Genomic DNA, 13,805 nt, shown 5'->3' with positions numbered 1-13,805 from the left:
GATCCCTTTCTTGTGCCCAATTCAGAGTCTATCGTGATATTTCTGCGGCAGAATGATCCGAAGACATGCAGCGAATTTAGGTTAGATGTCGAAGACCTGTACTACCGTGAAATGGGGTTACTTTGTGTCGGGTTTTTGATGTTTTTTTCCTTCCTGCAGAATCGTCAATATAAAGGTAAGTGAATAATGGCAGAACGTTATTAAAACCTTCCCCCACACTACAGAGTGTTCTACTGATCCGCATTTTTAATAAAAATGGCTCTATTAAGGTGGGGTGGTGAGGTGGAGGAAATGACTTTACATCGCGTGGTGAAGCTTTGAGACAAAGTTGTTTTGGGCTGAATATTATAGGAAAAAAGGCTAGCACAAAGTTACACAATCAAAAGTTTATTTGAGTTATCTGCAACTGGTTTCTGTTTTAACAACCTCAAAGTTGCATGAAAGTTTATTCATACATGTACCTCATCAATGAAGATGCTTTACCTCAAAGATACCTTGTTAGCCTGGTGGATTCAATTGAGTACTAAATTGCGTCTTCACAGTCCGCCCATCTCCAGTTCTTTAGCGTGCTCTCCATAGTTGTTATGATGTGCCTATCAGGTTTGACTTCTCTCACTCAACCCAGGTAAAGGGGTTGTTCAGGTTCCTATGTCAAAGTTATCCTTGTCGAAGGTTTTTTTCTGCGGAACCCGCACCGTCGAATCCTAAACGTTGCTACTATGAAAAACCAGCGCTGTAGTTTTCACGGCCACCCTGATGGTGAAAGCGCGCATTTCTCAGTTGCTCCCACAGACGAGAGGGGCGGCTAGTAGAGATGGTGCGTGCGCTCATCGTTGTAACAAAACCAAACGAGTGGCTACTTGGACTGATTGGTATTGCATTTTTCCAGATAAGTATATTTAGTGCGCTGAGAATGTTTCAGAGGAAAGATATAGCACAGAGATAGGACAAAGTGCCCGCTTACAACCAATTTTATTGCATAGATGGCGGTAAAATATACAGAGCCAAGAGGGCGATGAGATCACACACCGAAGAAAGGACAAATCATGGCGCATGCACCAGACCACCTTATTCCAATGTTAAAATGGCAACTCAGCTGTAAAGATACCTGTATTCATTATCCGACAGATTGACAGGTATCATTTCAGTTAAGTTGTCATTTTAGAATTGAAATTAGGTGGTCTGGTGCATGCGCCATCATTTGTCCTTTCTTCTGTGCGTGATCTCCTCGCCCTCTTGACCATATATATATATTCCCGCCATCTGTGCAATAAAATTGGCTGTAAGTGTGGGCTCTGTCCTATCTCTCTGCTATATTTTCCTTTTCCGATGGAGATGGAAATGGTGCAGGCCCGTGTGCTCAGATTTGGGTGCACGTTAAAAAACCCCAGGTAGTCGAAATTTTCGAAGCCCTCCACTACGGCGTCTCTCATAATCATAAGGTGGTTTTGGGGCAATAAACCCCACATATCAATCATGGCTTTATCTTCCTTCTGAAACGTTCCCTGCGCACTAAATACATATATTTCTCTAAAAAAACCCAAAGGGCACTGGCGGTACTGCTGCATATTGAAGTGCAATGGTATGTAAAAAGGAGAACGGAGAACGTATATATGAAAGGCAGAATGTAGAAAGAGGAGGCAGCGTTGCATCCAAGCGGTTAGCCGAGAGAAAATCAGCTCTCGCTCTTCTTTCTAGTGCTGTCGGGCTCGTTTCTAAACCGGATGGCACGTGTCTGCAATATTTATTCGATAGTGACGACAGCCACCAGTGGAAATCAGGGCCAAAAAGTGGAGCTTAAACGGTGTTTTGCTGGAAATGAAACTAGCTTAATATGCAACAAACGGTATTGTAAACTTTTTTTATCTGGCCCGCTGAGCGTTGAGTAGAGCACACGGAGGAAGGAAAAAGGTAAGGAGAGGGCATGCCCAGCTGGCGCAGGGCGTAAAAAATGTGGCGGAAATGACATCATGGCGGTCATGTTCACTAGGCACAATGGCGGCGTTACTATGGTTACGTGTTGCGCAGTGGAGCTGGTCTAGCAGTGAGCGGCCGCGGCTAGTGGCGGAATGTGTGCCTCCCCAGGTCTCGTGCTGAGCCGTGGCGGACAATATCTGTGCTCTGCGCCGCGTTATTGGTTACGCAGTGTTCTCCTGGCTGTTACAATACTCTTAGCAACGTTTACAAATCCCTTTGTCCATCACGGGGTTTCAACAGTGCGTAGAACAAGTGCATATCCATGTGTCGTGCGGCGGATGACGCGGATGAAGCAGTTAGTGTTCAGCGAAATTGCGTTGAGCACCATGACGAAGCTGAATGACGACGAACGCCTTGCAGGTCAGTGACGGTTGAGCAGTGCTCCTGCTTGTGACAACGGACGACGCTGTTGAGCCCAGCAAGACGCCGTGAGGACCACGTGCACATACTTAGTTTCGTGTTATGTACAGTAAGAACTTGCATGTGCGTATTAAAACACCTTTTCTGTTCCGCTTGGTACACTCTCCACCAGCATTGCATGTAATCTCAACGTAACAGCAACCATGTTCAACTGTCACTAGCACCGTGCTCAAAGTCACCCCGGTCGCAGAATGCTGACGCCGGTGAGTTTCACGCGGAACACGGACACAGTGGTAGGACTCTGCGTCGGCCGCATGGCGGAATGCAACCGTAGAAGGCGCACGACCGATCGTGTTGTCCGTACAGTTGCTGAATTAGTGACATGAAAGCACTCGCCGTTGTCAAAGCATCTAGTGCGCGTTCTCTCGTAGTTGCTTCGTTGTCGGCGAGCTGTTACTCCCTGTTATTACTCGGACGAAGCGATTTCGCTGAAGGTGTCCCGCTGGCTCAGAGTTATGAGTCCAGTTCCATTAGTTTCGGATCGTCACGACACACGCGCTGCGCATCCCACGTGCTTTCCGAGCCGGAGAGGGAGTCGCGCCTTCTGCTTCGCATTCATATGTAAACAAGAGAGGAGAATTTGCCTAGTCAATATGGCCGACTTCCGGCTTCATCGCGGCTTCACAACGAGTGACGTCAGGGCATCTCCTTACCTTTCCTTCCTCCGTGAGTAGAGCACTTCAAGACTAACAAAGTTTCCATGCGTCCGTCCATTGGAACATCACTACCAAACTCTATCGGATGCCACTGCGTGCAGTGAACGAAACGATAGGCAGGTATTCTTTTTTGTTGTTTTTTTTTGTGAACAGTTGCGCGTAATGGAAAGCAGCGTTGCCCACAACACTTGTGCAAAGCCACGATCATACGCCTCTAAACTGTTATAAAAGATACTCTCGCGGTGAAAACTCGACGTCAAAGTGCCTCTGTCCAACTTGTTTTTTGCCGGTTCTTGTTACGAACAAAAGAGTGGACTACCCAAATCTTAGCTTTATTAGGCCAGCCAATTCGGTAAGCATTTTTCTCAATTGCTGCCGTGGCTAAGTAACATCGGAATTCATGCGTTGCTAGAGAAGTATCAAATGTCTTCGATGTTTAGTTGTTGTTTAGTTCACCTTACACACAGTTTGAGCTTTTTCCGCTTGCCTGTGTCGGCCTAAAATGAACATGTCTGTTCAACATCGATAATTGCTAGGCTTTATACTGCCTACAAAATATCATTCCGAGGTTCGCCGTAGGGTGCATACCAAGATTGTGACCGCTTGGGGTTCTCCAATGCGCACATATCTTTTGGTTCACGGGTGTTCCTTTTATATTTCGTCCCCATCTAAATGCAGCCATTGTGGTCGGAGACCCGTCACGCCCTATTAAGCATAAGATTTCGACACCACTCGTGCTATGCTGTCACAGTGGTTTGCTTGATCAACATCCACGTACATACATACCGCAGACAGGGTGTACATTTGCCGCAAGAAAAAAAAAGTGTTGCCTCAGCCACTGCTTATTCCTTTTTTTTCACTGCAGAAGTGCGCAGTGTAGCATCGTCGCCACACGGGCATATAAACTGGTACTACCATAGCAAAAAATCCAAACCGGAAAATGATCACGAGGGAATAACCATCACTGCACAACACTGTCTCTTCAAAGCTATATGTATAGATGCAGTCCGCTTTGCAGAGCTTTATCCGTTTTCAAGTGCTATTGTTTAAGAGAGTAGCCTTCAGACAGTTTTTTTTAAACCACAGTGCAGTATTACTGGCGCATTAGCTTTTACAGCTGTTTGTTCCAAAATAAAGCACGGCAGCGCCACAAGTGCGTGCTTTCCCTGCAGCCGGTTGTCTGGGTGCCAATGGCTGAGTTGTGTCGCGACTCTCTGCCAAATGCTGTTTTATGGTGAGCCACCTGTTCAGTCCTGATCTCCTATGAAACCAAGACTTCGGATCAATGCAAGTCTCAAAAAGCACGTGAAACTTCGGAAGTTGATTTAATGCAAAAGAAAAACACAGGAAACCACATCAGCAAATTTTTCATAGCATTTGGAGATACCACTTTAAAATTAATACAGGAGCCTTGCAATATCTACAAATGTCAGTGCTGAAATTGGGTTTGCATAGATACTTTTATCTTGTGTTGTGTGTCTGGTGGTCAGTCATCATCTTGGGCACACATCCGCTAATACTGCACAAGAATAATCCAGAGTTGAAAGTTCGTGCGGTCGTGTCTCTTTTTGCCCTGTTTTAAATTTATACAGCCATACGCTATAGCTGCAGACATGTTCACCTGGCTTGCAACCCTGTAAATCATGTTTAGAAGTCTAGAAAGACCTGTTGTTTATTTGTAAATTAGTCAAACAAGCTTGTTTTATTCAACTTTTAATAAAACCTATTCCTAAATATTTTGGTCTGTCGCTGATTTTTTGCACAATGACTGTTGAAGTATTTGTTCATTTCTTTTTATAATGGCCACATTGCATTTGATCTGAATAGTTCATTATAAGGTCTACTGTCATTTTTTTCATTGTTCTGTTATTGATTTAACTTGCATATATGTTACACTTCAGTGCTGAGAACTTATTTTGAGGTGTTTACTTCTATTCACGTATGCAGGTGTTTGAAAAAGCTCAGCGTTTCATCAAAACATGGCTGTTGAAGTTTGTTGGCCTCGATGGAGGTTAGGAAAAGCACTTCACACATGTGTTCATAGATTTGCAGCCCGATCAGTCCTGCCCCTCCGAGCAGGTACCTGCGACATGCTGTGATGGTTGGTTTCATGCCCAATCGCTGCTTGCAGGACCCTGGTCAGCCCACCGTCATTGCCGCATCTCCTGCTGCAGCCTCTAAACCATCGCCCCACCTCTGCTGCTCTGGTCAGCCATATGCCCATAGAGCTTTGTGGAACTCGTCTCCTAGTTTAGGTTGTATTACTGAACAGCAGTAACTTGAAAAGCTGAACTGAAAAATAAATGGTTAGACATGGTATATATAAAAATAAAGTTACAAAAATTGTGTTCTGGTATTGTTATTTATAGATTGCTTGTGTGCGGAATATTTGCACCGAGCAGTCATTTTAGTTATTGTTTGTTTAGCTAATTCTTGATGAAACATCCTATGTTACAATTTCTCGCAAAACTGAGGAAGAATGTGTGGAGAAACTAGACCGTAACTAGACCTGTGCAGTCTTAGGCTCTACATGGTGGAGGGCATAGACAATGCAAGAAAAAAGGTAAAAATAGACAATTAAGTGGAATCGTGAAGTGTTTCTACACTAGTCATTCAGTGGTCAGTCGCCTTGAAGTATACTACACCATGAAGCTCATACAGGGCTGCTATAAGCTGCTAGGGGAAGTTCTGAAGCAGAATTTAGGTTTACCTGCTAAGAAATGCCAGTAGCAAAAAGCCCATATTAATTACTGTGGAATATTGTGAAGCCACTGGTAGCTGATATTCGTCATAAAGCGAATGCTGGTGTAATAATTGCATTGTATTTGCCACAAATTGGCCCGAGAATGATCCTATGCTGGATGTACGTTGGCAACTACGTCGTCCAAAAGACGGGCCTTCATTGGCTTGTGAGAGTGGGCCGGCGTCTGCTGGATATTGGCAAATGCACGGCAGAATGTTGGCCACAAGTTGGCTTGAACATTGGTCCTACAACGGAAGAAGTTGCACTTGGTTGAGAAGCCAACCTCGGGCCAGTAATGCGGCCGACGTTAGCCGAAGCGAGTCCAAGATTGGCCCAACGCGGGTGTGCTGCCTGGGAACTTTCTGAATGTGGTAAACGAGTCGCTATCATTAGAAAAACGTGAAGCTTTGGTCGAAGTCTTTGCGAAGCAGGCTACTATATTTGACTTTGCGCAGAATTAGGAGCACATAAGTGTACCCGAGTCGCGTACTCGCCACCGGATTGACCCAGGGTCCGCTCACCTTATCCGGCAGAAACTATACTATATCTCATCTGTGGAACCCAAGGCCATTGCTCAACAGGTAGAAAAGATGTTAAAGAAAAGGGTCATCCAAGAATCGTGAAGCCCTTGGGTTGCCCCTGCGATTCTCGTCCGAAAAAAGGCAGGTACATGGCAATTTTGCGTGGACTACAGGTTGCTCAACGCTGTTAATAAAATAGATGTCTACCCACTTCCCAGAATTAATGATGTCATCGATTGTTTACATTCGGTATCGTCTTCTCCTCTGTGCATTTGAGTTCTGGTTATTGGCGAATCCCCATGCATCCGAATGACAAAAAAACGGCCTTCATAACCACAGATGGTCTCTTTGAATTCAATGTAATGCCTTTTGGCCTATGCAGCACTCCAGCCACGTTTGAGCGCCTTATAGACTCTGTGTCACGTGTACTATAGCGAGAAGTTTGTCTTTGCTACCTGGATGACGTTATAATTTTTGGCCGTACATTCGATGAGCACAACCATCGTCTAGACATTTTTCTCACCTGCCTTGAGAGAGCTAAGCTCACCCTGAACTCCAAGAAGTGTCACTTTGGCAGCCGTGAGACTCTCGTTCTCGTTCACCTGGTAGACAAGCATGGTGTTCGACCCAACCTCCAGAAAGTCACTGCAGTCCGCAGCTTCAAACAACCTCAGTCAGTACGAGAGTTGCGAAGCTTTTTGGGCCTATGCTCGTACTTCCGTCGCTTCTTGCCCAAGTTCGCCGACCTCACTTACCCTTTAACGCCCCTACTCAACAATAACGCTCCTTTTGGTGTTCAGCGGAATGCGAGTCGTTTTTTACGCAACTCAAGTTCATTTTTACATCAGGGCCCGTACTTTGCCACTATGACCCATCTGCTGCCACAGAAGTTCATACCGACGGCAGTGATGTAGGTATCGGCGCCGTCTTGGTCCAACGCCATGCAGTTGCTGCACACGTCGTGGCCTATGCCAGTAACTGTTTAAGTAAACCGGAGCGAAACCATAGTGGCACAGAGCAGGAATGTCTCGCAGTCATATTCGCCGTGCACAAGTTTCGCCCTTATATCTACGGACGCCAATTCTCGATTATCATGAACCACCATTCTTTATGTTGACTAACTGGACTACGGGGCCCATCTGGTCGTCTTCCTCGTTGGGCGTTACGATTGCAAGAACACGAATTTAAGTCTATTACAAGAGCGGTCGTCGTCAAGCCGACGCCGATTGCTTTTCACGGCTTCTCCTTCCGACAACCGAGTGTGACGCTGACAACTTTGATGAATATTTGACTGTAGTTGATACTTCGTTTCCTGACGTAACAACTTTTAGGGGCGAAGCTCCTTAGGGCGTGGGCTGTGCGTCCCCTGTAACCTGTATGTAGCCACCTCTAGTTTAGTTCTTGCAGTGTTCACTAGATGGCGGTACCGTCCCCTGTATGTAGCCACCTCTAGTTTAGTTCTTGCAGTGTTCACTACATGGCGGTACCGTCTCCTGTATGTAGCCACCTCTCGTTTAGTTCTTGTAGTGTTTACTAGATGGTGGTACTTGTAGCTGATGATGAAAAGATGCAAGATGTTATAAACTAGAAAGCAGTACTTGTAGTTGATGAAAGACGCGAGATCTTATAAAATAGGAATGATGTCACATATGGCGCGTGTCATTGGTTGAAGGCAATCGTTCGATTTAGTGCGGCGACGTACGCTAGGGGGAGCGTTGTAATAAAATCCGTTCGCTGTTGGCGCGCGCTCGGAGTCGCCGGATGGATAAGGCTGCGCAGCGGAGAGAGCGCAAGGCGGCAGCAGCGCGCGCTCGCAGACAGAATCCCGATGTGCGAGCGCGCGAGGCAAGGGACATCGCAAGCCATCCATCGTCTAAGAACAAATAAAAGTTGATTTGTGTATATACACACACAGCGTTTCTCACGTCTTTACATGATGATCGACTGGGCGAATTACACGGAAGATTCAAAGTTTACCGATGAATCCCTCCGGAGCTTCGCCCATTCATCATCATTCACCCCGTGAATATGCCGTAATTTTTTAGGAGAGCAACGCTGTGACAACAGTCTCGCTTTTTTCTTTATTTCCGGAACAAATGGTCAACGTCTTTTTGTCCTAAAAGATGGCGTTCTTTACAAAAACAATTATTCCGGCATAGGCCCTCACCTACTTCTACTTGTGCCCACAAGTCTGCAACAACACGTATTTCGAGCAATGCACAACGACCCAACATCTGGCCAAATGGGTTTTTCTAGGACATTTTATTGCACGCAAGAACGATTATTCTTGCCGAAGATGCGTAAAAGTGTGAGCGCATACGTTGCGAGCTGTGAGCAATGTCAATGCCACAAGCGCCCTACAACTCCGCCATCCCATAGCACCCCCGTGTTCACCATTTGACGTCGTCGGCGTTGACCTGCTCGGCACTTTTCCGCGATCAACGAACGGCAACCGATGGGTTATTGTGGGCGTTGAACACCTCACACGTTACGACGAAACTGCGGCGATTCCAGCGGCAACGGCCACTCAAGTTTCACAGTTCATGCTGTCGCACGTTATATTACGCCATGGATCACCCCATGTCATCATCAGTGATCGCGGGCGGCAATTTGTTGCCGATGTATTTGAAGACCTCCTTCGTCTTGCTTCATGCCATTTTCGTCACACTACCCCGTATCGCCTGCTGGCTAATGGTTTGACGAAACGAACTAATAGGACTCTCGTCAACATGACTTCAGTGTATGTTGATTCCGGACAGAAAACATGGGACGCGACCTTGCCATTTAAAACTCTCGCCTACAACACTGCACAACTTGAAACAACGAGATACAGTCCACTTTATCTGCTCTACGCACGCCAACCCCGCACAGCTCTTGGCACTAGTCTTTCTATTTTCGAGACTGATCAACCTACCCTCGCCCGAACCGTTTGCCGCGCAGAAAAGGCCCGGTGCGTCGCCTGTCTTCGAACTTTAGCCTCCCAGAAACGCTCTAAGAACCGTTACAACAGAAGTCACCGGCACGTATTGTTTGAGAAAAGGAATTTGGTGTGGCTATGGACGCCGCTTCGCAAGCGCAGCTTCTGCCAAAAGTTTCCGGCCAAATAGACTGGTTAATTTGTTGTCCTGGAACGTCTCAGCCATGTCACGTACGTAATATCTAAGCTGTTGTCAACTGCCCGCCGCTCAAGCAAGACCAACGTCGTTTATTGTGCCCGTTCAAAACGCTATCATCATCGCAACAAAGCATAAGTCACCCGGTGGCATCGCCTGCAAAGGGGGAATTGCTACGATACTGAGGGGACGTGTGAAAAAAAAGGAGAACGAGGTTGGCACGAGCGGTGATCGGTCAGATCTCCGGACTCTCGCATTCATCATCTCTTGTAAATAAAGGCATCTCACCGTAACAATATTTTACTTGTAGCTCTCTTAGACGGCAAGTAGCAACATCAGTCTTATATAGGTGTCGCTGCATTTTTCCACACGTGAAAAAAAACGTCTTCTACAGGGACCTCAAACAATAAGCGGTGTCTGTCTCTGTATTTATTGCGGCATGCACTCAGCCATCACTTGCCACAGAATCGCGAGACGTGCAGCAGATCAGACCACTTTGCGTAGGAGCACATTTTCAGAAAACTGCACTCCCGTAGCTTTCCCTTCATTGCCGAAAAAAGTTGCCTTGGACTAAAGCAGGTAAGCTTACGCATTGAAGGTCTCAGTACTCTGAGGTATCTCTTCCAACCTCCACGATGCAGCTCAGCTATCCTTCGGATCATTTGCTTCTTCTAGAAGCGGTCAACAAAAGTGTATTTAATAAACCAATGGGGTGAGTTTGTCCTCGTGTGTACTTACTACTCATGTGCTGCACAGGAGGGCTCCAAAAGTGTCTTGAAATCTGACTCAAGGATGTGTTGTCTCCGGCCGCTATTAACACGACAGGAGCTGAGACACGAAAAAAAAAAAGAAAGAATATAGCACCAGCCATCATCAATTGTTCTATATTTGTTTTATTTCAAACGGGGGGGGGGGATCGAAGAAAAAAAGGTGCACCGGTAACTCGCTATCAGTGGTTTCCATAAAGCGACGACTTCAAGCTCTGCGAACCATCCCGCATAGACAGCAAAGAAAGTGCGGGTTAGAGACTAATGTTATGTAGCAGAGTTGCGCATAGGACCACCTTCCCGCCCGCTGCGATGGTCATGTCATGCAGAATAACTACCCCTTCTGTCAGCAGAGCTCGCGTTCACACGGCCGAGTTCGCCGGCAGCACCTCAGCGTCCGTACAAGAAACGCCACGCGAGTCCAGAGCACATCCGCTCACTCTGTGGCTGTGCGCCGTTGATTCGACAAGCATTAAAAAAGAAAATAAGTGAACTCGCGAGCCGGGAACACATAGCAACGCTTCGCCCAAGAGAGGAGAGTGAGGCGAGACACGAGTTGTGTCAGGTGCATGCGAGCGAGCTCCTGCACCGAACCACATTTCCTTTTACATGTAGCGACCCCGGATTCACTTGTAACCTCGATATTGTCACGTGCTACACAAGGTCTTCAACTAGGAGGAACTGAGCCGGCGGGGAGACGCACCGAAAACTGGCAAGATAGATGCTTCAATAATAAACAACTAGCTAGAGCACACACTGCCCCAGAACACCGTCTTCCATTCTCGCGGGCAGCCATACCTTGCGCTCGCCGTGACTAGCGGCCAAGTGGCATTATTACCCCTCTGAAAAAAAAGGCATCACTCTGATGCTCGGAAAGTACAAAGGCATAGTCAGGGCGAACCAACAGAAAATACACGAATCCACAAAAACAGCAATTTGGTTCATGCACAGTCACACTATCGCCTGAAGTACGGCTTCAGGCGCACCACGTGGACAATCTCCGAGGAGTTCATTCGCCGTCGTGGTGAGAAGGCGCCGTCAGGGAGTACCTCGTAGTTCACATCGCTCACGCGTCGCAAGAATTTGTATGGTCCGATGTAGCGACTGAGCAGTTTTTCTGAAAATCCCTGGCATCGCACTGGAGTCCACACCCAAACTTGACAGCCTGGATGGTGTTCAACTTGTCGATGGCGAGCGTTGTAGCGGCATGCGTCTGTACTCTGCTGGTGCGTAATGTGTAGGCGTGCTAACTGGCGTGCTTCTTCGGCGTACTGGGTAAGCTGCACAGCATTAGGAGTGATCAAAGCATCGCAATTGTGTAGAAGCATTACATTCAGCATGGTCTGGACCTCACATCCATATACAAGACGGAAAGGCGTGAACCGCGTAGTTTCCTGGACGACAGTATTGTACGCGAATGTGACGCACGGTAGCACCTGGTCTCAGGTCTTATGCTGGACATCTACGTCCATAGATAACATGTCAGCGATGGTCTTGTTGAGTCGCTCTGTCAAGCCGTTGCTCTGCGGAAGATATGTGGTGGTCTTGCGATGGCTCGTGTACCTGAGCTTGAATTTGTCATGAATGAGCTGGGCCGTGAATGCTGTTTTTTCTGTCTGTGATTGCGCACGACGGGGCGCCATGTCGAAGAACGATCTGGTCCATAAAGATTTTGGCAACGTCGGAAGCCTTTGCGCATTGTAGTGCCTTTGTTTCGGCGTACTTCGTGAAATAGTCGGTGACTACTACGATCCACTTGTTGCCAGCAGATGATAGCGGAAAGGACCCAGTAAATCCATTCCTAATTAATCAAATGACGCTCTGGGTGGTTCTATTGGTTGAAGAAGCCCCGCGGGCTTCAGTGGCGGGGATTTGCGGCGTTGACATTCTCGGCAGCTTTTCACGTATCGCTTAACTGATGCAGAAAGCTTAGGCAAATAGTATGCTTGTCAAACTCGAGCGAAAGTTCGAGAGGAACCTAAGTGACCAGATGTAGGCTCATCGTGGCAGGCAAGAAGAATGTCGTCACGCATGTCAGTTGCCCAACTGCAAGATAGGTTCTCTCATCGCCGTTGAAGTTTTTCTCATACAGGACCCCATCTCGCAGACAGAACGACGACAGACTTCGAGAAATACATCGTGGTAAGAACGAGTTGCGTGCTTCAAAGTTTTCGATAACTGCGCGAATTTCATTGTCCGCACGCTGTCGCGTAATCAGGTCTGTTGTAGTAAGGGCCCCAAGAAGAGCATCGTCATCCTTGGTGTCGTGGCCACAAACTTCGACAGGTGCACGGGATAATGAATTAGCATCTTCTTCCTTGCGGCACGATTTGTAAGCGATCGTGAAATTGTATTCCTGCAGACGAAGACTCCATCCTGCCAGTCGCCCGCACGGGTCCCGTAGGTTGGCTAACCAGCACAACGAATGATGGTCGGTCACTACCTTCAAGTGGCGTCCGTAAAAGTAAGGCCTAAATTTCATCGTGGCCCATACAACAGCGAGCCACTCTTTCTCTGACGTGGAGTAGTTGACTTCGGCGCGGAAAAGAGTGGGGCTAGCGTACGCCATCACTCGCTCTGTACCCTCTTGTTGTACGAGGAGAGCACCAAGACCCACGTTGCTGGCGTCAGTATGAATTTCAGTATGAGCATCTTGGTCAAAGTGAGCGAGGACTGGTGGTGTCTGGAAACGCTCCCGTAGTTCAGAGAAAGCTGCGTCCTGTTCTTCCTCCCAGATGAATGGAACATCTTCACGAGTGAGTCGAGTGAGCGGTTCAGCAATCCTAGAAAAATTGACTATAAAGCGACGATAGTACGCGCAGAGCCCTAGAAAGCAACGCACTGCTTTCTTATCACGTGGAATAGGAAACGAGGCCACGGTGGTACTTTTGTCAGAGTCTGGTCAAATACCATCCGCACTGACAACATGGCCGAGAAACTCAAGTTCCTTGTAACCAAAGCGGCATTTTTCTGGGTTCAGTGTCAGGTTAGCAGGCGGAGCGCTTCCAGCACATTCTGCAGGCGCTTCAGGTGCTCCTCAAAGGTAGCAGAAAATATGACAACATCGTCGAGGTGAACTAAGCACGTGTGCTACTTTAGACCAGTGAGAACAGTGTCCATCATTCTCTGGAATGTCGCAGGTTCAGAACAGAGGCCGAAGGGAAGCACTTCGAATTCATATAGGCCATCCGATGTAACGAAGGCGGTTTTTTCACGATCTCGTTCATCAACTTCGATCTGCCAGTAACCACTTTTTAAGTCTGTAGATGAAAAATACTTGGCCCGCCGCAGTCTGTAGAGGGAATCGTCGATGCGAGGCAGTGGATAGACGTCTTTTTTTGTCACGCTGTTAAGTTTTCTGTAGTTCACGCAGAAGCGCAGTGATACACTTTTTTCTTCACGAGCACGACCAGAGATAACCAAGCACTTTTAGAAAGTTGGATAATGTCATCTTGCAACATCTCTTTCACTTGGGCGTTTAAAACGTCACCTTCCTTTGCTGAAACGCGGTAAAGGTGTTGTTTTATAGGCGAGGCGTCGATATACGTAATTATGCGGTGTTTGGTGATAGGTGTCTGACAAACCTTCGAGGTGGACGCGAAGCACTC

General features: G+C 47.2%; 1 protein-coding gene across 2 annotated transcripts in view; it reads left to right on the top strand.

Annotated features, from left to right (window-relative positions):
* LOC119173381 (uncharacterized) overlaps window positions 1-10,512 on the top strand; it is a 69,023-nt gene extending 58,511 nt beyond the window's left edge. For both annotated transcript variants that reach the window (XR_012895568.1, XM_037424224.2), the window contains one exon: window positions 5,185-10,512. Coding sequence is in view for 1 of the 2 variants with exons in the window: in XM_037424224.2 (XP_037280121.1) it covers window positions 5,185-5,308 (124 nt within the window). In the remaining variant the exon portion in view is untranslated. The remainder of the gene's footprint in view (window positions 1-5,184) is intronic.
* The last annotated feature ends 3,293 nt before the right edge of the window (window positions 10,513-13,805 follow it).

This window comes from Rhipicephalus microplus, chromosome 5 (assembly GCF_043290135.1).
Source record: "Rhipicephalus microplus isolate Deutch F79 chromosome 5, USDA_Rmic, whole genome shotgun sequence".
Classification (NCBI taxonomy): domain Eukaryota; kingdom Metazoa; phylum Arthropoda; class Arachnida; order Ixodida; family Ixodidae; genus Rhipicephalus; species Rhipicephalus microplus.
The sequence above is the reverse complement of the archived record's forward strand: the minus strand, read 5'-3'. Positions and strand labels throughout refer to the sequence as shown.